This window comes from Giraffa tippelskirchi, chromosome 8, assembly GCF_054371585.1.
Source record: "Giraffa tippelskirchi isolate mGirTip1 chromosome 8, T2T-mGirTip1v1.2.pri, whole genome shotgun sequence".
Lineage (NCBI taxonomy): Eukaryota > Metazoa > Chordata > Mammalia > Artiodactyla > Giraffidae > Giraffa > Giraffa tippelskirchi.
Window position 1 is genome coordinate 82,492,422 of NC_137282.1, and position 26,316 is coordinate 82,518,737.

The 26,316-nt window shown below is 35.3% G+C and overlaps 1 protein-coding gene across 3 annotated transcripts in view; it reads left to right on the top strand.

Annotated features, from left to right (window-relative positions):
* The window catches only part of NIPBL (NIPBL cohesin loading factor), a 198,452-nt gene that overhangs the window by 154,112 nt on the left and 18,024 nt on the right, over window positions 1–26,316 (top strand). For all 3 annotated transcript variants that reach the window (XM_081522004.1, XM_081522003.1, XM_081522005.1), the window contains 8 exons: window positions 14–160; window positions 1,773–1,907; window positions 3,072–3,170; window positions 4,374–4,427; window positions 18,041–18,149; window positions 19,671–19,807; window positions 25,570–25,710; window positions 25,851–25,944. In XM_081522004.1, the coding sequence (XP_081378130.1) occupies window positions 14–160; window positions 1,773–1,907; window positions 3,072–3,170; window positions 4,374–4,427; window positions 18,041–18,149; window positions 19,671–19,807; window positions 25,570–25,710; window positions 25,851–25,944 (916 nt within the window). The remainder of the gene's footprint in view (window positions 1–13; window positions 161–1,772; window positions 1,908–3,071; window positions 3,171–4,373; window positions 4,428–18,040; window positions 18,150–19,670; window positions 19,808–25,569; window positions 25,711–25,850; window positions 25,945–26,316) is intronic.

Genomic DNA, 26,316 nt, shown 5'->3' on the forward strand with positions numbered 1-26,316 from the left:
TATTTTTCTTTAGCTGGATATGCAGCGAGGAGTTCATGGACGATTAATGGATAACTCCACTAGTGTCAGAGAAGCAGCAGTGGAATTACTAGGTCGATTTGTCCTTTGTCGACCTCAGCTTGCTGAGCAGTATTATGATATGCTGATCGAAAGAATATTGGTATGCTTTTTTTGTCACTTTTATTATAATTTATGAATATAATTTTGCCTTCCTAATATCACTTTTTTAAAATGTTAAGGTAGGAAAGTAGATATCAATTCTGTATTTATCTTACCTAATATATAAACTGTAGCAACTTTCTAAAGAAGAACATATTTCAAGAGGAGGACCGCTTAATATTGTAAAGCACATCTTTGGTAAAAATTGGGTTTCTTTTACCAGTTACTATTAGCTTTTGATTATGCTGGTATACGAAAAGTAAATAATAGGAGCTACATGACATAATTATTTTGGACAGGATTCTAGAGTAATTATAAATATATATGTATATAAACAGGAAGAATTATTTCAGTGAGAGCTGTATATAGAACTTTGGTGTCTGACAGTACTTTTGGTTATTATGTGTATTTGCATGTTTCCTTAAAGCTGAATTATGACAGACTCAGATACCTGCAAGCTAAATAAAGTCATTTGAGTTTTAAGAGCAAACATTATAAATGCTATTCTAAGATATTCTTTTCTTCTATGGCATTGAACTCTGTAGCCCTGAAGTATTTCCTTGGAAATGAAAGGAAACATTGGCATTACAAAATATCTGTTGAAATTCCATACCACCCACTGCAGGGATATTGACTTCTTCTATAACTCAACAGAGATTCATTAGGTACAGGATTTTGGTATTCCTAAACTGACAAGAATTTATCACCTTTAGCCCAGTATTAAAATACTGTGGGACTGAGAGTTACAGATAATTTCATCTCCAACTAGCATAAAATCTTGGAATGATGGAAACAAAGAATTTTAAGGAAAAAGTAGAAGACTCTTTTAACTTTTAGTGTCTTACTCTTTTCACGAGGACAAACAACAGGATTTTCAGGTATAATGAACTCTGACAACATCTACCTTACCAATATATCCTAAAATATTTTCATGATTGCTAAACTACATAATGGAGATAATTTTGCACAATGGGTGTTCAGTACTTTTTATTTAAAGATGATTTAGTTATGAAAATCTGTTAAGTGAAAAATAGTACAGTTAACACCCATGTATCCACCACAATATTTCATCTCTATTTTATTTAGAGTATTCTCTGACTCTTTTTTACACATAGCCACCATGACATCGAGAGATTTAAAAAGGCAAGCCAGTCTTGTTATTTCTTCATGGTTTTGTTTCCTTTAACCTGTTCCTTTTTTCCTTATATTTGCTGTAAATTATAAAATAGTGATACTGGTTTGAAAGATTTGTTAAACATTTTTGTTAAATATAATTCATATGCTGTTTAAGTGCCAAACACTGTCCTCAAAGTTTCATGTTTGTTACTCCATTTAATTTTGGCAAGCTTATACTTTCCTCTTGTGTTCAGTGCTATTTAATATTTTCCATATATTGGATATTACATTTTAAAAGCAAAGAGCATAATAAAATAACTCATATTTATAATAAGATTAATATAAATGTGTTTAAAAAGAAAATAAATGGACCATGTTTATCGTGTTAATAAATGTAGGTATACTGTTTGTTGATATTTTCTAATTTTATTTTATCAAATTTCATACACCCTGGCATCTCAGTTTTTCTGACATTTAGAATATCTTTCTGTTCTTAGGATACTGGTATCAGTGTCAGAAAAAGGGTGATAAAGATTCTAAGAGACATCTGTATTGAACAACCAACATTTCCAAAAATTACAGAAATGTGTGTAAAAATGATTCGCAGGGTAAATGATGAAGAGGGCATTAAGGTAAGATAAAAACGTTGGCTACTTTAAAAATTCATTTTTCATTAACGTTTTACATGTGTGTGCATACTCAGTCACTTCAGTTGTGTCCAGCTCTTTGCAATCATATGGACTGTAGCCCACCAGGCTCCTCTGTAGTCCATGGAATTCTCCAGGCAAGAATACTGGAGTGAGTTGCCATGCCCTCCTCCGGGGGAATCTTCCCAACCTGGGGATCGAATCCAAGTCTCCTGTGTCTCCTGCAGTGCAGGCAGATTCTTTACCGCTGAACCACCAGGAAAGCCCAAGTAATTTAAATGTTTGCTTTATATATATGTTTTGTTAATTACATATATATAAAAACTATACAAGTAAATCAATATTATAGACTATAAATTGAAGAAAAAGACATATTTAGGTATTTTTATTTCTAGGTCCTGCATTAGTTAATAAAATCTGATCTTATCCAACCAATTTGGCAATTGTGATATTTAATGTCATTGTAGAGATTACATTGTATATAGGAAATTTATTTCAAATTAAATTGATTTTCAAATGGTATGTGCTTGGTTTTCTAAATTAGTAAATACTTTGTTGAAAGTTAGAGTTCATTAGTGAATCTTTGTATATGTGATTGTCCCTATACTTCTTTTTTGGGTTTTGATTTTGTTTTGTTTTTTAACAACTTCTACCAAAGCAGCAAAAGTATTTTTTAGTTTGATCAAAAGCATTTGAGTGCATTATATCCAGAAGTTCTATACTAGACATAGTATTGTGTTAAGTCGCTTCAGTCACATCCAACTCTTTGTGACCCTATGGACTGTAGCCCTCCAGGCTCTTCTGTCCATGGGATTCTTCAGGTAAGAATACTGGAGTGGGTTGCCATGCTCTCCTTCAGGGGATCTTCCCGACCCAGGGATCAAACCCGTGTCTTTCTTATATTCCCTGCATTGACATATTATTAACCCATTTAAAATCTTTGCCAAACTGAAAGAAATTATAATTTTTATAAGTTAATTGGTGATCTTTTTGAAACTGAGGATGTCATACCAGAAATTTCAGGGTTTATATATGTATGTATCTATGTATGTATATATATATATACACTTTGCTTTGGGCTTTAATGAGAATTTGGAACATTTGCCACATTTATTGTACTTATTAGTTTGAAATATTTCTTTCTTCTAGAAATTAGTAAATGAAACATTCCAAAAACTCTGGTTTACTCCAACTCCACACAATGACAAAGAAGCAATGACAAGGAAGATTTTAAATATCACTGATGTGGTAAGGAAGGACTGGAATAAGGGTGGTTTTTGTGGGTGCAAACCTCACTGAGGCCTGCCTTATCTTATAAAGGGAGAGACAATCGCAAGATATTTGGTTACCCTCTAATACTTCCCTTATTATATATTTCTGGAGATACTCAAGGGATGCAGATAAGATGAGAGTGGTATTTCTTCCTACCCGCACTTTTTTTTGGCATCCATTGTCTTAAGCACTGGTATTAAAATTCTGCAGACTCTTCCAGTGATTGAAAACTGAAAGGGAAATGAGAAGTAGATAAAAGATACAATAACCCATGAATAGCAACCTGAAATGAGACTGTAGTTTCTACTTTTTCTAGAATACGTGAATTAAAATTAGTTTCATTATGTTTAATTATACACATAAACTATAATTTTTTTGACCCAGAATGCTTTTCATGTTTTGAACTTAAAAATTCTATATTATGGGTTACATGATCATCTCTGTTTTACTGATGTCTTTAAATCTTCTACCTAGAAGGAAAATTAGAAGCAAATATTTGCATTTTTATTGTTTTAGACCTTACAGATTTCCTGATAGTGTGTGATTCAATATACTATTCAGAATGTAATACCATTTTTAAAATTTTAATACATTAAGTGAATATCTTGAATGGCTTCTAATATACTTTTGGAATAAAGTTCTTTAACATGGTAGATTATTGGCTCACTGAAAAAAATAGTTTATTTGAAAATAATTTTTTTTTTAGTTCTAATCATTTAATCCACAGTCACTTCTTTTTTTTTAATTTTTCTTTTCTTATTTTTCTTTTTAATTTATTTTTTATTGAAGGATAATTGCTTTACAGAATTTTGTTGTTTTCTGTCAAACCTCAACATGAATCTGCCATAGGTATACATATATCCCCTCCCTTTTGAACCTCTCTCCCATCTCCCACCCCATCCCACCCCTCTAGATTGATACAGAGCCCCTATTTGAGTTTCCTGAGTCACACAGCAAATTCCCATTGGCTATCTATTTTACGTATAGTAATGTAAGTTTCCATGTTACTCTTTCCATACATCTCATCCTCTCCTCCCCTCTCCCTATATCCATAAGTATGAAAATAATTTTTTTAATTTAGAACTTTGAACGTTTTTATTCTTGAGACTATAGCATAGCAAAAGTATGTTTTAATGTAAATTTCTAATTTTGATAGTTGCACCATATTTTTCCCCATAGGTTGCAGCATGCAGAGATACTGGATATGACTGGTTTGAGCAGCTTCTTCAAAATGTGAGTGTTTGTAGATTTCATGATTTGAAAGAAATTTTTCAGTTTTTTTTTAAGTGTTTTCTTTGTGGTAGGGAAAATTTATTTCAATGTATTAGAGTGAATGTTTTGTTTAATACCCCTATTTAATCAGTTGTTCAATTGCTTGCTACAGGTAAGTTTTCTGAATAACTAATATTAATATTGTCTCTTCTCATCCTTCTAGATAATTTTTTAATCCCTTTAATATAGATGATAGACATGAGATCTATAAATAGGTGTATAGATTGCATTAAATATATGTTTACATTATTTGACATGTTTTAAAATATATAGAATGTCCTATAGTAGTATAGGATTAAACCACAATTAGTGTTCTTTAAAAATTTTATACATGGAAATATTTAGCTCATTATGAATTTTTTTATTTAAGGATTTTCAAATAGAAGTACTCATTACCCAGCTTCAAAAGCTGTTAGCATTTTCCTAATATCCTATTTATCTCTTTCCCACCCCCATCTATTTTTTTTTATTTAATTTTCTTTGGCTGTAACACTTTTAAAGAAAATCCCATATTTTATATCATTTAACCCATAAATACTTTAATATCTGTCTCTAACAGAGATGACTTTTTTTAAAAAACCACAGTATCTTTGTCATCTGTATCAAAATAACTATTAATAAAATTATTTCCTAACGTAGTAATTATTCAGTGTTCACATTTCCCTGATTGTCTCAAAAATGTGTTTTTATAGTTGAATTGCAGTTGCTTTGGTTGACATGACTCTTAAGTCTTAGTCTATAAAAGTCAACTTTCACTGTTCCTTTTCTCACGCCACTTACATGTTTTCCTGTAGAGTGTCTCACATTCTAGATTTCATAGATCTCTTCTTTCTGGTGTCATTTTAGTGTTCCTCTGTCCACCATTTTTTTTCTGTAAACTCTTAAGTTAGATCTAGCGGTTTACTGATATTGAAGTTCAGTTTTCAGAATAGAGACAAGAATACTTCACAAGTGATGCTAAATATTGTTGCCTCACATCAAAAGGCACATGTTTGGTTGTCCCATTTTCAGTGATTTTGACTGTGTGCTTAATCTTTCATAAAGTCTTTCTATCTAGATTTCAAATGATCATTACCTAGGTTCATTATTTTCATTATAAATTGCAAAATGCTGGTTTTTTTCAAATTATTTTATTTATCCCATATTAATTGGCAGGAATTCTTCTCTAAAGAGGAATTTTGTCCTGATCATTTAGTTACTGTAAAATATAGTTTGTACCAGAAAGGCAGGGAAAGTGCTCTGTTCTTTTCCATTACTTACCAGTTTTCAGAATAATGAGTTTTCCTGTCAACTTTTAAAGGTGAATAACGAGTTGGTTCATTTTTTTAAATATCAGTGTGAACTAAAAGATCCTTGTATTCTTTGTATTTTAATTTATTGCAATCATAGTTCTTTTTGAAGCTCAAATTGTCCCATCTTTGGTCAGTGGTAGTCCCTTCAAGTCGATTTTGTACCTTTTTGGTATAACTTCATTACTCTTGTAGCCTGATTACTTTCTGTCTCTACAAGATTCCCCAGACTTGGCTTGTACATTTTCTGTCCCAAATCTGAACTCAGCCATTTTTTTGCTAAGAGCCCTGATTCCCTTTTGTGGGAATAATCTGGGTGCTGTGGATATTCATTGCTAATGGGTTATCATAGCTTTGGACCTTTTCAGAGGATAGAGCTAGAAATATATATATTTATTTAGAAAGAAAAAATAAATCAAGAATTAATATTTTTAATCCAAATTTAAGATTATGAGATTCTACTCTTATTTTATTATTTCTTTTAGGCTAAAAATCTTATTTCCAAAAATAATTTCCTATTAGCTTTGCCCTATTATATTAACATTAAGATTACTAGATACAGTTTAAGACTTTTTTTGCATTTCTTTTTATCTATAGCTCACTAAACACATACCGTTAAAAGTCTATCATGAAATAGTTTTTCTGTTTGATAGGTCAACAATTTACTATCTGTTCTATTTATTTACTTTTTAATTTTTAACAATACTTTTAGTTAAACTATATTTAGCAATATTTTTAACAATCAACCAAGTTATTTTATTGGAACATAATTTACATGCAGAAATGTTAACCAATTTTAGGTGTGCATCTTGACTAATTTTAATAATTATTTGCAATGATGTAAAGAATATCACTCTTAAAAGTTTTCTTGTGCCTCTTTGTAGTGGTTGATCTTCTCCCCCAACCCTGGGAAACCACTCATTCACTTTTTGTCACTATAGTTGTCCCCTTTGTAGAATTTCATGTCAAGAGAATCATACAGCATGTAGTCTTTTGTGTTTGACTTCTAGCAGAATGTTGCTGGTATATTGTTTTATTCCTCTTTATTGCTGAGTAGTAGCAACAGTATGGATGTATCATAATTTCTCTGTTAATTCACAAACTTATAGGCTTACAAGTTGTTCCCAGTTTGGGCTGTCATGAATAATGCTACTTGTGTGCATGTTCTTGTGAGGTTGGGTGTTTTCATTTCTCTTGGGTAAATTTCCATGATCGTGATTACTGGGTCACGTGAGTAAGAAACTGCCAGGCTGTTTTTCCAAAATGGCTGGGCCATTTTGCATTTCCACCAGCAATTTCCAGTTGATCCACATTCTCATCAATACTTGGTATTGTTAGTCTTAAATTTTAAGCGCCTTTTTTAAGCACCCTCATGGTGTTTGCTTACGTTATCAGTCTGTAACATGTTAGACTCTCTTAATCAATCTCTTCTATTTTATAATTTTACATGATATATTTGATACCCTTTCCCCCATAAGTCAGATAATTAACTGCATTATAGAGCCTTATGACCATCTTAGTTGTATTTATGTCAACCATTCCAAAGGGGACACAATAATTTCTAGAAAGCGCTACACCCATGTTTCATATGATACTAGTATAGCTCTCAGAAATGTCGTTAGGAATATTACCTTAGATTCTTTTTACTAATACTCTGTGTTATTGGCAAGTTGGAAGTAGATAAGAGAACACTAGATTTGTAACTTCTTAGCTGTAGTTTTATACTCTTTATATTTTCACTCTCTAGTCTTCTTTTAAGCTCATTGCTCTTTCTATTCCTCCCTGTTTTTTGCTTTCCTGCTTTAGTTTCTGCCAACAGTTAAGTTTACCAAAATGACATTGTGACTTTCTGGATGTAGTCATTAAACTAGCAGAGTTTAGTTTTATGAAGTAAAGAACATTTTATTAAAATATTTATATAAATACATGATGGAGGTATAATCACTCTTGGCGGTTATAACAATGCATAAATTTGAAGAAATGCTGAGGATACAAAGAAGGGACTACTGGAATTATTTTAAATTCTTAAATCAAAAATAATTAGCACTCTTACTATTTCCACATGAGCTTGTGTACACACATTGCATTCTGTCCAATTTTAGCTACTTCTCATTATTATTTTTGTGTTGGATCGACTTCATATAGATAGTGATTCCCAATTTGTAGAATGTGATAGCCTTGGGAAACTTTAAGTACTACATGAAGTAACTTCATATTTACATAGGCATCAAACTGTCCGCTAACTACATAATGTTAGAATGTCACATATATATATGTAAGTATACACACACACATACACACATTTTTTAAATGTATGAAAACTCATGTCCCTTTTAACTTTTAATGAATTTGTGGTTTCTTTTGAATTTTTTCAGTAGTATGTGAAAAAGTTCAATCGTGAAAGTTCTTACTTTTTTTTTTTTCTAAAAAGTGGTTCAGTCAGTGTAAATCACTATCATAGCCTATGGTGGGTACACAAAATTAATTTTACAATTACAATGCCACTCATTTTCTTTTCTTATGTTCTAAGACTACAGCTTTTTTTTTTTTTAGTTTACAAAAAAATGCAGGCAATGAAAAAACTTCAATGGCCTACATTTCATCTTTTCCTGGCCTTTGTAATCCAAAATAAGATTTGCCTCTTGAAGTTTACAATCAAATACTCTTATTGCCATCAATCAGTGAATGAATAGAAAAATGACTATATCAATATTCATACAATTTGATAGTGCTCCACATCATAGAAACACATAGTATGCTGCTAATACATACAGCAGTATAGACATTTATTAAAGCACTCTGCAGAATGAAGGAAGCCTTACACAGGAGAGTACATATTCTGATACCATTTATATGAAGTTTAAGGAGAGGCAAAACTAATCTGTATTGAAAAAATTCAGAAGAGTAATTTCAGGGGGCCAGGAATTTACTCAGAAATGATATATATCAGTCATATCTTCTAGAATATTATCATATTCTTCATAGAAACAGAACCAACCAAATACTGAAAAAGAGAGACAGAGAAAAGATTTATTGTAAGAACTGGCTTGTGTAATTGTTGTTGTCATTTAGTCACTAAAGTCAAGTCTGACTCTTGTGTAGCCATGGATTGTAGCCTGCCATCCCAGGCAAGAATACTGGAGTGGATTGCCATTTCTTTCCCAAGGAATCTTCCCAATGTAGCGACTGAAGCCATGTCTCCTCCATGCAGGCAGATTCTTTACTGCTGAGCCACCAGGGAAGCCCTTCATGTGATTATAGACCCTCTTAAATCCCACAATCTGTCAGCAAACTGGAGACCCAGAAAAGCCCCTAGTGTGTAGTTTGTTCTGTGTCCTAAGGGCTGAACCACAGAAGTGGATAGTATAAATCCCAGTTCAAATGTGAAAGAAGACCAGTGTCCCAGCTCAGGTTATCAGAGAATGGTTGGATTCTTCCTTCCTCTACCTTTTGTTCTTTTCAGGCCCACCCACATTGGAGAGGGCAATCTGCTTTGCTGAGTCCACCAATTCAAGTGCTAATCTCATTTAGAACCACCCTCACTCACCAACACATCCAGTAATAATGTTTAACCAGGTAACTGGGCATCCTTTGGCCCAACCAAGTTAACACTTAAAGTTAACCATCACAGCTCTACCCTTTGTTAACTTGGGCACTCATATATTGATAGGTCTCCTTATGCCATACTAAATCTCCACATAAAACAATAACAAGGTCATGATTCTATCTAACGTGATATAACTATCCTGCATACAACCAAAAATGCACTAACTCCTTTCCCAGAAGAAGTCCTTGAGTAATGTTTACTCTTCTCCTTGACATCCCGTAATTTAATTACTACCATGTCAGTTTATAATAACATTTAAATACTTGGATATGAAATCTATATACTTTATGTTACATGGTAAGGGAATAGGAGGTGGGAGGGAAGAAAGACATTTTCTCACTTTCCCTCCCTCAGTCTCTCCTCCTGTCTCTCTCCCCAACTTCCATACGCATAACACACACACATATTCATGACAAAATAAGCAGGAAATACTCATGACAAAGTCCTTGTATCTGTAATTGATAATGTGGTCATAGCTGGTATTTATTACTAAGAGATGGCCTACGGGATCTCTTGCATTCCAAACATACTCTTATGTACCTCCATTGTGGCATGTTACTCTATAGTTTCTTCTTGGTGCATGCATGTTCAGTTGTTTCCAACTCTGCGACCTTTTGGACTGTAGCCCACCAGGCTCCTCTGTCTAGGGGATTCTCCAGCAAGAATACTAAAGTGGGTTGCCATGCCCTCCTCCTGGGGATCTTCCCAACCCAGGGATCAAACCTACATCTCGTACCTCTCTTGCATTGGCAGGCGGTTCTTTACCAACTGGAAAGCCCAACTCCTTTCTTTACTTGTTGATTCAGAGGCATAAACAGTGCATAGTAGTTGACTGACAGTCTTTCAGTTCAGTGAGATTCTTGTTATGTCTTCTGGTACAAAAATTCCTCTCTCTGGAATCTCTCTCCAGGCCTGCAGAGCATAAAGTCACTGGAATGGAAGCAGAATTTTTGCTTATCACTCATATTAGCAAATGATTGATTAGCAAATTTGAGTGAGTGATGCCTTTCAAATTTCCACCTCTTGATTCCTGGACCATGAATCTTGGCTATGGACAAAACAGCACCGTGTATTGGATGCTGATTCAGAGCATAAGAGCCTGCTGGAGAATCTTGTCCCAGCCACAGCAAGATATTGCCCCCTATCTGATGCTGTAACCAAGTTTATAAAAGGCTGTTTCCACCTTCTGTCAAGTCAGCTGTTTCAGAATGGTGGGAAACATGAAATATGAGCATGGGCTCACTGCTGTACTTCTTTTGCGCGGAAGTGATTTTCTTAACCAAAGCAGTTTTGTGTGGAGTTACGGCAAGAGGAGAAGGGGATGACAGAGGATGAGATGGTTGGATGGCATCACTGACTCAATGGACATGAGTTTGAGCAAAGTCAGGGAGATAGTAAAGGACAGAGAAGCCTAGAGTGCTGCAGTTATGGGATCGCAAAGAGTCAGACATGACTTAGAGCCTAAACAACAAATATTGTGGTAGATAAAGTATCCTCCAAGTCCGTAGGTGGTAGTTTTGGTAGAAGTATTGCATACAGGAAAGCAAAAATATATCAAGAGTGCCTATTTCAGTATGAACAAAATGCTGCCCCTTCCACGATAGAGGCAGCCTAATTGTAATCAACCTGCCACCCAGGTAGCTGGCTGATAATTCCAGGGAGTCGTTCTGTATCAGAAACTCAGTGTTGTTCTCTACTGCTGGCAGAGTGGACCATAGATAGTGTGGCCTTGGTAAGTAGAAGTCCATGTTGCTGAGGTTAAGCATGACCTCCATCTTGGCCACTATGCATAGTTTGTTCATGAGCCCATTGGGTGAGGACACGAGTGGCTGCGGAAAGAGGCTGTTACCCTCAGAGAAGGTATCTGCAGAGCAAGTCATCCTATCCACTTGATTTTTAAAATTTTTATCTGCTGAGGTCACCCTTTGGTGAACATTCATGTGGGATATAAATATTTTACTACTCAGAGATGCCTCTTCTCCAGATTTCCTTGTCACCAACTTTGATCATTTGTCTTTGCAAGCAAAGTGAACAAGATGCACATCTTGAAGTTCTGCCCAGTGGGGGAATTTTTCTTCACCACTGTCCTTCAGGGATGTCCCAGAAAGGGGCTGTATTGCTGCAACTGTCCACTTTTGGTTGGTCCCTGCATGTTGTGTAGACCCATCTGTAAACCAGGGATATTCCCTGTGGTCAGCTGAGGCCAGAGGTGCAGGCTAAGAGAAGGCAGTGTAGCAGAATGGGAACCATAAGCATTTTGGCCACTTTTTCATGTAATTAACTTGTGCCCTTCAGCCTGCTCTGACCTAATCATGTATACACCGCTTTCCTTTGATAATAGAATGCTACTCTGCACACCCAACTTTGTGGCTTGGTGAGGCAGCCACCCAGTTTATGATGGACAGCTCAGAATGCATGATGATTTTGTTGGCCCATGGGTAGGCATTCAGTATCTACTAAGGCCAAGTAGCATGCCAAGAGCTATTTCTCAAAAAGAGAGTGGTTATCCCAGAGGGTGGTAGGGCTTTGTTCCAAAATCCTGAGGACCTGTACTGCAGTTCACTTATAGAGGCTTGGCAGAGGCTCTAGGCAGCAACCATATCTGCCACTGACACCTCAAGTGCTGCTGGTCTGTGACATGAGTGGCAGAGCAGCTTGCACAGCAGCCTGGACTTGCCTTGCCAGAGCCACCTTCTGTTCTGTGCCCCATTCAGCACTGGCAGCTTCACAGGTCACTCGGTAAATGGGCCAGAATAATATACCCAAATGAGGAATAAGCTTCCAAAATTCAAAGAAACTCACTAAGGCATTGAGCTCTTTTTTGGTTACAGAAAGGACCAGATGCAGCATCTTATTCTTTACTTTACAATGGACATTACACCATGTCCCACACCACTAAGCCCCCAGGAATTTCTTCAAAGTAGAAGACCTCTAAATTTTTGTTGAATATATTCCCCGCCCTTTCACATGCACATTCTACAAATAAGTCCAGTGTACTTGTTCCTTTTTGCTTACTATGTGCAGTTGGCATAATGTCATCAATGTAATGGGCTAGTGTGATGTCATGTTAAAGTGAAAGATAATCAGGGTCATACAAACTAAATTATAATGTAAGACTGGGGAGTTAAGATACCCCTGAGGCAGTGCAATACATTGCTGGTCTTGCCAGGTAAAAGCAAACTGCTCTGGTGGGCCTTTGACTATGATGAGAAAAAATGCATCTTCCAGATCATTAGCTGTACACCAGGTTCCAGAGGATGTTAATTTGCTCAAGCACTGACACCTCATCTGGTACAGGAGCTGCAGTTGGAGTTCTGATGTGGTTAAGCTTATGTTAATAATCCAGGGTCTTTTCTAATGAGTTGGCTCTTTGCATCAGGTAGCCAAAGTATTGGAGCTTCAGTGTCAGTCCTTCCAATGATTTCCTTTAGGATTGACTGGTTTGATCTCCTTGCAGTCCAGGGGACTGTCAAGAGTCTTCTCCAACACCACGGTTCAAAAGCATCAATTCTTTGATGCTCAGCCTCCTTTATGGTCCAACTCTCACATCCATACATGACTACTGGAAAAGCCTTAGCTTTGACTAGATGGACCTTTGTTGGCAAAGTGATGTCTCTGCCTTTTTTTTTCCCTTTACTTTTATTTGCATTTATTTTTTGTGGCCTTTATTCCCGGTCCATAAGTTTCTGTTTCTTCACTTTCTTCTGGGATATCTTTTTCTTCTGTGCAACCTCCTCTTCTAGTTTAAGAACAATCTGTTCTTTTTCAGTTAGGATCATCTCAATGTGGCAGGGAGAGCTCATGTAGGGGTTGATCCGACCTTGAGCTCTGTAAGTCCTGTGCCACATCTTTCAGGCTTTGTTCACCTGGATGTGCTCAGTGACCAGAGATTCTACATCTAAGCCCTTAAATTCAACATTACTCTCTGCATTTTTGAGCATGTGCAGTAAAAATTCAGCACTCTTTTTGGGCCACTGATCCTGCATCCAGCCCCACTGTTTGGCCTGTGCACACCTACCAACTCCACCATTGTAACAACAGAATGGCACACATTGCTTCCTTAAAGTGACATCCTTCAGATAGATACTTGGTGGCTTTTTGGATATACATACCCTTTATGGCCTGGGCAGTCTCACGAGTGTTCTTAAAGTGAACATGAAGATTTAAACCTCTTGATTTGCATGATTTTGTGGGGTTTTCTGGGTCAAGTGAATAGCGCACCATTTTTAGAGGTCACTGCAGGCTGCTTACCGGTAAAGTAATGTCTCTGCTTTTTAATATGCTGTCTAGGGTTTTCATAGCTTTTCTTCCAAGAAGCAAGCATCTTTAAATTTCATGGCTGCAGTCACCATAGGAAACCAAGAAAATAAAGTCTGTCACTGTTTTGATTGTTTCCCCACCTGTTTGCCCTGAGTTGATGGGATCAGTCAGATTCCATGATCTTAGTTTTTTGAATGTTGAGTTTTAAGCCAGCTTTTTCATTCTCCTCTTTCACCTTCGTCAAGAGACTCTAGTTGATCTTTGCTTTCTGCCATAAAGGTGGTATCGTATGCATATCTGAGGTTATTGATATTTCTCCCAGCAATCTTGATTCCAGCTTGTGCTTCATCCAGCCTAGCATTTCGCGTGATGTACTCTGCGTGTAAGTTAAATAAGCAGGGTGACAATATACAGCCTTGAAGTACTCCTTTCCCAACTTGGAACCAGTCTGTTCATGTCCGGTGCTAACTGTTGCTTCTTGGCCTGCATACAGGTTTCTCAGGATGTATATAATCATGTACAAAATGTTGGTAAAAAAATGGATGGTTAAAGGCTATTGTGATATGGTCTCAGATGCAAATGAAGAACATGCTATTGGACAACAGAGAAAAGTCTGTCCTCTTAATGTGGCAAAGAACTTGGCTAAATTGTGTTCCTTTTCTAGTGTTTGGTGAAGGGGAGACTTCAAGTGATGAAATTGGATGTTTAGCTGAGGAGATTTCTAAGTAAAGGGTTGAAGGTGCAGCTTGATTTCTCCTGCCTGAGTTTACAGTCAAATAGTGTCTTTGTCTCCATCAACCAGTGAATGGCTAAAGAAAACCTGATGTATCCATACAGCTAAATAGTACAGCATGTTAAAAGGAACAAACTAGTGATACTTAACAGCAACATAGGTAAATAATAAAAACATTACACAGAGTGACAAAAGTCTTACACAGAAGAGTACATGTTATGATTCTATTTAAGAGGCTATACTAATCTATATGGAAAAAAATCAGAAGAGTGGTTGCAGGGAGCCATGGATCGAATGGAAAGGAACATGAGGGAATTTCAAGGGTGATAGTAATAACCTATATCAGTGGTTTTAAAAGTTAACAAGATTATCTGTGACTTGTTAGAAGTAAAATTTTAAGACTTTTGTCCAGATTTAATCAATCAGTAGCTCTAAAGTTGGGGCCCACTATTCTATAGTTTAGCAGTCTCCAGATGATTCTTATGTAAGTTAAAAATGGAGAAAAGTTTGTCCTCTATCTTGGTAGAGTGTTTGAGTTATAAAGGGGAATGCACTTAACAAAACTGGGCAACTGTAGATTTGTACATATCATTTCATGTAAATTTTATCTCAGAAGGAAAAGATAGAGAGTATATTGATGTCTACAGCTTACTTACCCATCAAAAAGTTGGATAGAGATGTGTATACATTTATACTATATATATATTATATATGCATATCTGTGCATGCATGTTGTGGGGCTGGTTTAATATCAGCACATGTGTGTATGATTTAACATTAAACAAAAAATAAGTAGTCATATCAGAGGATACAAAAGAAGTTGTTGATAAAATTTAATACCCTTGAATGGTAACATCTAGTAAACTAGAAGTAAAATCTGACAGAGAATAAACTATAAAACCTAAAATAAAAATCATGCAAAATGGGAAGTGTTAAAAGAGATCTCATCAAAATCAAGAATAGAAGGTATTTATCAAGCATGTCAAGGTGTTCTTAAACCGTATATGGAAAAGTAAAGAGTTGAAAATAATCATCACTTCTGAAAATGCAGGAGCACTAATGTGTCTTATCAGGTACCAGGACTTAAACATTGAGTAATGAAGATAGCTTTAACTTTTCAATAAATGGAACTGGAACAAGTGGCTACCCATAAGGGTTTTTTTTTTTTTTTTTTTTTAATTCTTCAACTCAGCGAAGAGTCAGGCATGACTGAGCGTGCACACACACACACATAGATTAATCTTTAAACTTTTAGATGTGCATGCTAAGTCGTTTTAGTCGTGTCCAACTCTGTGCAACCCTTTGGACTGTAGCCTGCCAGGCTCTTTTGTCCATGGGATTCTCCAGGGAAGAACTGGAGTAGGTTACCATGCCCTCCACCAGGGTATCTTCCTGACCCAGTGCATCTCTTGTGTCTCCTACATTGGCAGGCAGGTTCTTTACCTCTAGCGCCACCTGGGAAGCCCCAGAAGATGGCATATGTATTAATATATTTTTTACTTTTCTTAAGGAAGAATTTCTTGAGTCACAAAAAACCAATAACCTGAAAAGTGATAAATTTCACTGCCTGAAAATGAAGAACATTTGTGAATCCAGAAAAAACACAAAGTGGAACAGATATTTGATACACATATAACTGACAAAAGAGCATTGTTAAAAAATATAAAGAACTCCTTTCCTACAAACCAGTATAAGGCAAGAGTCTCAGTAGGCAAACAGGAGAAAGTAATGAATGGGCATTTCATAAAGAAAAAAACACATGTGACTTAAGGTATTTAGCCTCATTCATAATATGGTAAATGCAAATCAAGGCTTTTTTTGACACCCATTTGATTGGCAAAAGTTTAGAATTCAGATGATAACAAATCATGGAGAAAAGGTGGATTAAAGAGCATCTCTTAAGCACTGGTGCTGAGAAAATATTCCAACAAAAGTTTTTAAATTTAGCATTATTTCATAGAGTTGAACATTCATATTACCCATGACCCAGTAATTCCAAGCCAAGGTACATACCCAAGAGAATCTTACATATGTGTACCAGGAGACAAATAAAAATGCTCATCATGCCACTAAAGTTATAGTTAACCTATCTTCAGAAGAATGGATGAATGAATTGCAGTATAGACACAACAGCCTATTTTATAGCAGTGAAAATGAGTAAAGTAACAGTTTCTTGCAACAACCTGGATTACAGTTAGTGACATATTAAATGGAAAAGGCATATCCCAGAAGACTGCATCCAGCATGATACCTTTTAGAAAATTGAAAATCCAGCAAAACTAGAAACAGTATTTAACTTAGTTTCTTTTTTTTTTTAATGAAGAAATGGAAAAAATTCTGATAAGTGATACTTTGAAAGGGAAACAGGAAGATGGGATAAAGGAAGGAGCACATTGGGAAATATAAGTTATTGGAGATATTCTTAAGTTAGGTTCATAGTGCATCATTATATTTATAAGCAAAGAAAAGGGCACATACCAGTATTGGCAGTGTGTCATAACCCAAAATTTATGATTAATACTTTTATGTATACTTGATGTCTTGGAGAACAAAAAGGAAAAACAAGGGGTAAAGAGCCTGTTTTCTACCCCTTCCCAAAAAAGACCAAGGTAGCATATAATATTAATAGCTGCTTAAGGTTGAGTTACAGAGCAAGACAAGGAGAACTTGCTGTTCAGAGCTGAAACTGGGTAAACTGACGTTCTCTTGATTTGATTGATTTGTTTAAATTGAAAGGAGTAGGGGAAATGTGTGTGATATGTTATTCTGATTGCTATCAGTTGTAGTCATCCACACATCTTCGTTGTCCTATACTAGCCACGTATGATTTTTCATTTAATTTGAATTTTTATTTACTTTTAATTCCTCAGTTATACTAGCTACATTTCAAGTGTTCAGTAGCTGCATGTGGCTTGTGGCAGCAATATTGTACAGCACAGATATAAAACACCATCATTGCAGAAAGTTACAATTGTACAGCATTGGAACCCTTGACAGAATTACACATTTCAACTTCTTTAATAACCCAAGAATTGTATTAGCTGTTCTTTATTAACAAAACAGATATATCTTAGATGACATTACCATTGACCTCTGATTATGAAAGATTGTATTTATTTTATTTTTCAGCTATAATTAGACTGATCTCTCTTCCTCATATCATTATTTGTAGCACATCTCTATCATTGTTTATTAATACGTTGGTAAAAGATAACACAGGGAAGAAATCCAGCCTTGTGTTTTATAATTGCAGATTTTAATATGCAAGTCAGATGTAGGTACAGCTATTTTTAAAATGTCATTAACCCATAATAAACTTTTTTGAGAAATCAAAGAACTTGAAATGATGAGGAATGGAATTCTAATTCTTTAAAATCACTCAACTAACATTGAGGGGTACTCTTAAGGGAAGGTCACTGTTCTCATTCCTCTCATATTCTGCCTTAGGTTCTATACATAGCAATTTAAATAACTTCATACTAAAATTGTTTGGAAGTATCTTTAATTACTGGTTATATTTTAAAATATTTGTTACATATTTTTATTTATGAATTTGCATTTTCAGTATTAAATTGTTAATAACCAATTGAAAATCTTATTACTTATGGACACATTTTGATGCATTTATATTGTCTAATGAATAATTATACTGGGATTTTTTTTTTTCATATATATACACTTATAGTTGTTGAAGTCTGAAGAGGATTCCTCATATAAACCTGTGAAGAAAGCTTGTACTCAACTTGTTGATAACCTAGTTGAGCACATTCTTAAATATGAGGAATCTCTAGCTGGTAAGACATTTTATATATTGGTCATTAAGTTGATTTTATAAGATTTTAAAATACTTTGTGCACATTTCTTATTTTTGCCTCTCGCTCTGCTTAGCCTAATAATTAACTACTTCACTTTTAAATGAACTCTGTTTTTCGTTTGGTGTTGAATCCAAGGTTATAGTTATGTTGTAGTCGACTGGTATTATTTACAGCAATGTAATAGAAGTATGGGACTCATCTCTTTCATATATCTTTCAATAGAACATAATTTTAGATGTCATAATGAACAAGAATTAAAGTAAGTCCAGGGACTAATGTATGTAGGTAAATGTGCTTATCCAGAAACTGTTCAGTATCTTTCAAATTATATAAAAATTTCTATCAAAATGAAGTTAATTATTATAAAAATGTTTTTAAAAGATTTATAGTACATTCCTAATACCATTTATAATTATATAAAATGTGCTTAATCTTGACCTAGAAAGGTGTTAGTAATTTTTAAACTGACGAATTCCTTAAATATTTAATATTCTATATTATCTATCACTCAGTCACAAAATTGAAGTTATTAATGAAAATATAAATAATTATAAAATCATAAAAGTCATAATTGTTATCTATTGCTTAAAAGCACACAAGACTAACATTACTTCCATCCCCTAATAGATATTAATGAGGAACAATAGTCTGCCTCAGTCAGTTTTCAGAATTGGGAGCAATTTACCTCTTACAGAGGTACCATTTGTGTTAAAAATTGTTGATATGCTTTATATTTTAATGCAATCTTTTTTATTTTATTTTTTTCATTTTCCATGTTTACCTCTTTTTCTTTGTATCTCCTGTTCTGTTTCCCAGTTTTTCCCTTTCCTAGATTTTAAGGGTGATACTGTTGTCACTTAATGTTAAAAAGTTGCTAATTGCCTCTAAAAACTCCCAAGAACCAAGACACATTGTATCTCCTAACTAGCAATACTCCCAAGAACCAAGACACATTGTATCTCCTAACTAGCTACACTTTCCTCTTACCTGAACAGCGTTTACTTGTCTTAATACAGCACTGGTCCACCTTCTTAATTTATCATTCCTGTCTTCTGACATTCTACCACAGCAGCATCTTTTTTCCCCCAGTACCCTTAAACACAGTATCACCTCAGCTAAATTGTTTTTGTCCTCCTTTGCTAACTTCTTTCCCTTTCTCATTTCCATGCATTTTTAGATACTAACCAACACCATGTTTATTCTCAGAATTCCATCTCTAAACTTCCCAACTTTCATTCTACTTTTTACTTCAGTCCTCCTCCCCTTGATGTGAAACTTGCCTTCCATAGTGCAGCCTTTTTGCCCTTTATCCTTAATACATGTAATTTTATATAATATAGAAAGGCAGGAAGTCTAGTATCATAAGGAATGCTAATCTGTTGTATTGAGGCATGTACTGAATCTATTCAGAGGATAGTATCGAGTAATTTGAATAATATTCTGTATAATTTCCACTACCTTGTCATATTTTAGTGTCTTATTTTCTGTTTGTTTTTCCAGACTCTGACAATAAAGGTGTGAATTCTGGAAGACTGGTAGCTTGCATAACCACTTTGTTCTTATTCAGCAAAATAAGACCCCAGCTCATGGTTAAACATGCCATGACTATGCAGCCATATCTTACCACTAAATGTAGTGTAAGTATAGAGCTGTCTGTCCTGTTTTTCTCTTATCTAAACCATGTAGTAAATATTTTAAATTTAGAATTTGCATTGTGTCATCCACATTTTCACTGACAGATGACAGTCATTTTCACTGAAAGATCAACTGGGTTATGTACTCAAATATAGGTTCTAATATTTGTGGCAGGCTATCTGCAAACATCATTTTTCTGATATATTATAAAGTTCAGGTTTCATTTCTCTGTAAGCTCCTCAAACTAAACTCTCAGTAATGCTTAATAAATGTAACTATTGTTAGGACTTAAACAGTGAGTGAGGCAAAGTTCTTGTCACTGAGAAATTTACTGTCTTTTGGATTCTGGTTTTGCTTTTCATTTGTTATTTTTGATGTATTTTATTTACATAATGTATTAATATACTGAATATGGAAAATAAAGGATCATCAGAGATGTTAGATTTTTAAGTTAATATTACATGTGTTCTCTTAAAATCAAATGTGAAGATTAACTACTGCTTGAGTCAGATAATCCAGCAGTTTATATGACAGCATGGTAAATTCAATGGCTTATTACAACAGTAAATTTTAAAATACTCTAAAAATCTATGAATGTAATTAGTTTTTTACTTCCTATGTTCTGAGCTTCCTAAGGAGCTAATTTTAACTGTTTACTAAATTTGTTTTGCTGCTATGGTCAGTTTTTTTGGCAATCTAAATTAATAAATTTGAGGTGAAAAACTTCAGGATGTTCTGAGAAATTTTAAAACCAGAGAAAACTATCAGAAGATAAATATATTAAAAATAATATATAATACTTTTGAAACAACATTTAAGACAACATATATTTCTGTCTTTAAGGCTTGTGTTAGATCCAGATATAAACTGATTAATATGTAATCTGTGACTAATAATAATAGTTAATAGTTGTTGAGCACAGTGCCAAACACTAAAGAATTTTACATGCAGCATCTCATTTACATTATGAAGTCAGTACCGTTATTATCCCAGTTTTACAGATAAGGAAACGAAAGCTTAGAGAATATAAATAATTTGCCCAGTGTCACAGCTAATGAGTCCTGAAGCTAGAATTCAATACCTTATCTGTTTACCTGTAGAATTTAAACAACAATGGAGCCTTGCTTATCCTTGTTTCAATCGGCATTTTTTAAAGCAAGGTTACTTGAAAACATTTTATATAATTTGTTTTGCATACACACACTAATATAAAGTTCTATATAAATAAGGCTATCTCATACATATGATAGACACCTTTTTAAATGTTTTTTTTGTAGTTTTTTTATATCCTACCCTCCTGGTTTCAGGATAAGCAATCTGGAGTGTCCTTGAACATTTTATCCAAGTTTCTATAATTGCAGACACATATACAAATGGTTAACCAGATTTTTAAAAAATCAAGTCATGTTATATATGTATCTGTTAGGCATTTTTACTAATCTCAAAACAACTGATATATATTCATCCTTTTGAATAGCTGTGTATTATTCATCTTATGGACATCTTAGGATTTGTTTAACCATTTTCACATCTTGGCGAGTATTTATTTGTTATTTACATTGTTTTCTGTTGATAGCCACTACAAGCAATTCCTTAATAATCATTCCTATGCCCCAACCAGTAACGCTGAAGAAGCTGAAGTTGAACGGTTCTATGAAGACCTACAAGACCTTTTAGAACTAACACCGAAAAAAGATGTCCTTTTCATTATAGGGGACTGGAATGCAAAAGTAGGAAGTCAGGAAACACCTGGCGTAACAGGCAAATTTGGCCTTGGAGTACAGAATGAAGCAGGGCAAAGGCTAATAGAGTTTTGCCAAGAGAACGCACTGGTCATAGCAAATACCCTCTTCCAACAACACAAGAGAAGACTCTACACGTGGACATCACCAGATGGTCAGCACCGAAATCAGACTGATTACATTCTTTGCAGCCAAAGATGGAGAAGCTCTATACAGTTAGCAAAAACAAGACGGGGAGCTGACTGTGGCTCAGATCATGAACTCCTTATTGCCAAATTCAGACTTAAATTGAAGAAAGTAGGGAAAACCACTAGACCATTCAGGTATGACCTAAATCAAATCCCTTATGATTATACAGTGGAAGTGACAAATAGATTTAAGGAACCAGATCTGATAGAGTGCCTGATGAACTATGGACAGAGGTTTGTGACATTGTACAGGAGACAGGAATCAAGACCATCCCCATGGAAAAGAAATGCAAAAAAGCAAAATGGCTGTCTGAGGAGTCCTTACAAATAGCTGGGAAAAGAAGAGAAGCGAAAAGCAAAGGAGAAAAGGAAAGAGATTCCCATCTGAATGCAGAGTTCCAAAGAATAGCAAAGAGAGATAAGAAAGCCTTCCTCAGTGATCAGTGCAAAGAAATAGAGGAAAACAATAGTATGGGAAAGACTAGAGATCTCTTCAAGAAAATGAGAGATACCAAGGGAACATTGCATGCAAAGATGGGCTCAATAAAGGACAGGAATGGTATGGACCTAACAGAAGCAGAAGATATTAAGAAGAGGTGGCAAGAATACACAGAAGAACTGTACAAAAAAGGTCTTAATGACCCAGATAATCACGATGGTGTGATCACTCACTTAGAGCCAGACATCCTGGAATGGGAAGTCAAGTCGGCCTTAGAAAGCATCACTACGAACAAACCTAATGGAGGTGATGGAATTCCAGTTGAGCTATTTCAAATCCTGAAAGATGATGCTGTGAAAGTGCTGTACTCAATATGCCAGCAAATCTGGAAAACTCAGTAGTGGCCACAGGACTGGAAAAGGTCAGTTTTCATCCCGATCCAAAGAAAAACAATGCCAAAGAATGCTCAAACTACTGCACAATTGCACTCATCTCACACGCTAGTAAAGTAACACTCAAAATTCTCCAAGCCAGACTTCAGCAATATGTGAACCGTGAACTTCCACATGTTCAAGCTGTATTAGAAAAGGCAGAGCAACCAGAGATCAAATTGCCAACATCTGCTGGATCATCGAAAAAGCAAGAGAGTTCCAGAAAAACATCTATTTCTGCTTTATTGACTATGCTGAAGCCTTTGACTGTGTGGATCACAATAAACTGTGGAAAATTTTTCAAGAGATGGGAATACCAGAGCACCTGACCTGTCTCTTGAGAAACCTGTTTGCAGGTCAGGAAGCAACAGTTAGAACTGGACATGGAACAACAGACTGGAAATAGGAAAAGGAGTAAGTACTTCAAGGCTGTATGTTGTCACTCTGCTTATTTAACTTATGTGCAGAGTACATCATGGGAAACACTGTGGTGGAAGAAGCACAAGCTGGAATCAAGATTGCCAGGAGAAATATCAATAACCTCAGATATGCAGATGACACAACCCTTATGGCAGAAAATGAAGAAGAACTAAAGAGCCTCTTGATGAAAGTGAGAGAGGAGAGTGAAAAAGTTGGCTTAAAGCTCAACATTCAGAAAACTAAGATCATGGCATCTGGTCCCATCACTTCATGGGAAAAAGATGGGGAAACAGTGGAAACAGTGGCAGACTTTATTTTGGGGGGCTCCAAAATCACTGCTGATGGTGATTGCAGCCATGAAATTAAAAGATGCTTACTCCTTGGAAGGAAAGTTATGACCAACCTAGATAGCATATTAAAAAGCAGAGACATTACTTTGCCAGCAAAGGTCCGTCTAGTCAAGGCTATGGTTTTTCCAGTGGTCACGTATGGATGTGAGAGTTGGACGGTGAAGAAAGCTGAGCACCAAAGAATTGATGCTTTTGAACTGTGGTGTTGGAGAAGACTCTTGAGAGTCCCTTGGACTGCAAGAAGATCCAACCAGTCCATCCTAAAGGAGATCAGTCCTGGGTGTTCATTGGCAGGACTGATGTTGAAGCTGAAACTCCAATACTTTGGCCACCTCATGCGAAGAGTTGACTCATTGGAAAAGACCCTGATGCTAGGAAGGATTGGGGGCAGGAGGAGAAGGGGACGACAGAGGATGAGATGGCTGGATGGCATCACCGACTCGATCGACATGAGTTTGGGTAAACTCCGGGAGTTGGTGATGGACAGGGAGGCCTGGCATGCTGCGATTCATGAGGTCGCAAAGAGTCGGACACGACTGAGCGGCTGAACTGATTCATGTACTTTTAAATATTGGTGCTTCTTTTTCTTTGGCATAGTCTGAGGAATTAACTTCCCAGATTGAAGGAATGTTTTTGCAGTTTTGATTTTGTTTCTGAATAGCTCTTGCCAAATTGCTGGTGGACATGTTTCACAGCCTCTTTGGAAACCAGTGAATGATGATCTGTGTCATTTTTGTACTCTTTGCCAGGCTAACAGATGTAAAACAGTGTAGTTGTTTGTTGCTTCAGCTTCCCTTCCTTGATTTCCAAGAAGGTTTAGCATCTTTTTTATGGCATTAACCAGTTGAACTTGATTTTCTTTAACTTGACTGTTCTTATCCTTTGCTTATTTTACCTTTAAATTGTGGACGTTTATTTTGAAAACTCTTTACATGTTTGAGATGTTGATCTATCTTATGTATATTCATTTCAGATATTTCATGTATTCTACAGCTCTTTTCCTTCATGATTTTCATCTTCCATTTAAATTTTTCTTTTAGATTTTAAGATACTTTGTTTACATGATTTTTCAAGTCAGTTAATGTTTCAGAAAATTTCTACTGCATTTTTAAAGTAAGATTCTGTCAGTGATTTTCAATTGAATTTATCTTGACAAAAACTAATTTATCCCTTCTCCCACTTTAATCACCTGTTGCCTACAATTTTTAATCAGTTTTAAAACCTCTAAAATTTGAGAAGAATGTAATGTTAACATTTTAAATTTTAAAATAAAGGAGACTTATACCTAATTCTGAGATTCTGCATTTTCCTCTATCATAAAAGAGGTTAACACAACACTGTTGTTAGCGCTCAACTTCAGCACTGTTGACACTCAGGACCTGGTTATTTGTTGTCAAGAGTTTTTCTGCATGTTACAGGATGTTTGGCAATATCCTTGGCCTCTATCCACTGGATGCGAGTAGTACCCCCCCATGCCAGTGTTATGACAACCAAAATAGTCTCCATATATTTCCAGATATCCATTGGGGACAAAGTGAAAGTGAAAGTGTCAGTTGCTCAGTTGTGTCTGACTCTACGACCCCATGGACTATAACCTGCCAGACACCTCTGTCCCTGGAATTCTCCAGGCAGGGATAATGGAGTAGTTGCCATTTTCTCCAGGGGATCTTCCCAACCCAGGGATTGAAACCTGGGTGTCCTGCATTGCAGGCAGATTCTTTACCATCTGAGCCACCAGGAAAGTCACCCTCAGTTGAGAACTACTGCATTGTTATTATCCTAGTTTGAAAAATATTAATCTTAAAAATTGTACCAGTCTTTGGTAAAATACTCTGGTAAATATTTAAACACCATTGTTCATAACTGACTGTTAGTGCGTATTAGGGAGAAAAACAGTAACTGTAGCATTATGACCAAGTAACTCAAAGATCACATGGTAAGTTAGTGACAGAGCTAGAATAGAATCCAGGTTCCTGTCACTGCTCCTCTTCCCTTCATACTTTAAAAAAGCTCTTTCCTAATTATGCTGTTTTGGTTTTTTTTGGGGAAAAAAAAAAGCTATTGTGTGTGTGTGTGTGTGTGTGTATGTATATAATATACCTATAAAATAATACCAGAACCCCAAATACATAAAGCTGCATATAGTTTCTTTTCAGATTTTAATATTCATAAAGCATTGATTTTATCCTTATAGACGCAAAATGATTTCATGGTTATCTGCAATGTTGCAAAAATCCTAGAACTAGTTGTACCACTGATGGAACATCCGAGTGAAACTTTCCTTGCCACTATTGAAGAAGATCTAATGAAGCTTATCATCAAATATGGCATGACTGTAAGCATTCACTTTACCACCTCTGTGTTGATCAATATACAATTCACAAATCATGTGTTTTTAAATCACTTAATCATGCTTTTACCTTTGTTTTTACGTTTGTAAGTTTTATCTAAACAGTAACATTTTTTCTCTTTTAGGTAGTGCAACATTGTGTAAGCTGTCTTGGGGCAGTTGTAAATAAAGTGACACAAAATTTTAAATTTGTGTGGGCCTGTTTCAATAGATACTATGGTAAGTTCACTGCCTGGGCTTTAAAATTATTTTGCTAGATCCTGCAGTGTTCAGTTCCTTTTTAACATATCTGATAAAAGATAACATCAAGGGAATTATAAGAGATGTGATTGTCCTCTGTAGTCCATTCTCAGAAGCAATACTTCCTGGTAACTTTTATATTCCCTTAATAACCCAATGTGATTACTTCAGAAATTTATCTTCTCATAAGTAAATGTTGGTAAGTTTTTTGCCTGCTATGTCAAATAAAATTTAAATACAGTTTTTTTTTTTCTTTCATTAGTTCTTTAGGCTCAATTGGAATGCCCTCATATTTCTAGGCATGTTTAATACTTAGAAAAGTTTAATTTTAGTAAATTTTAAATTTAATTT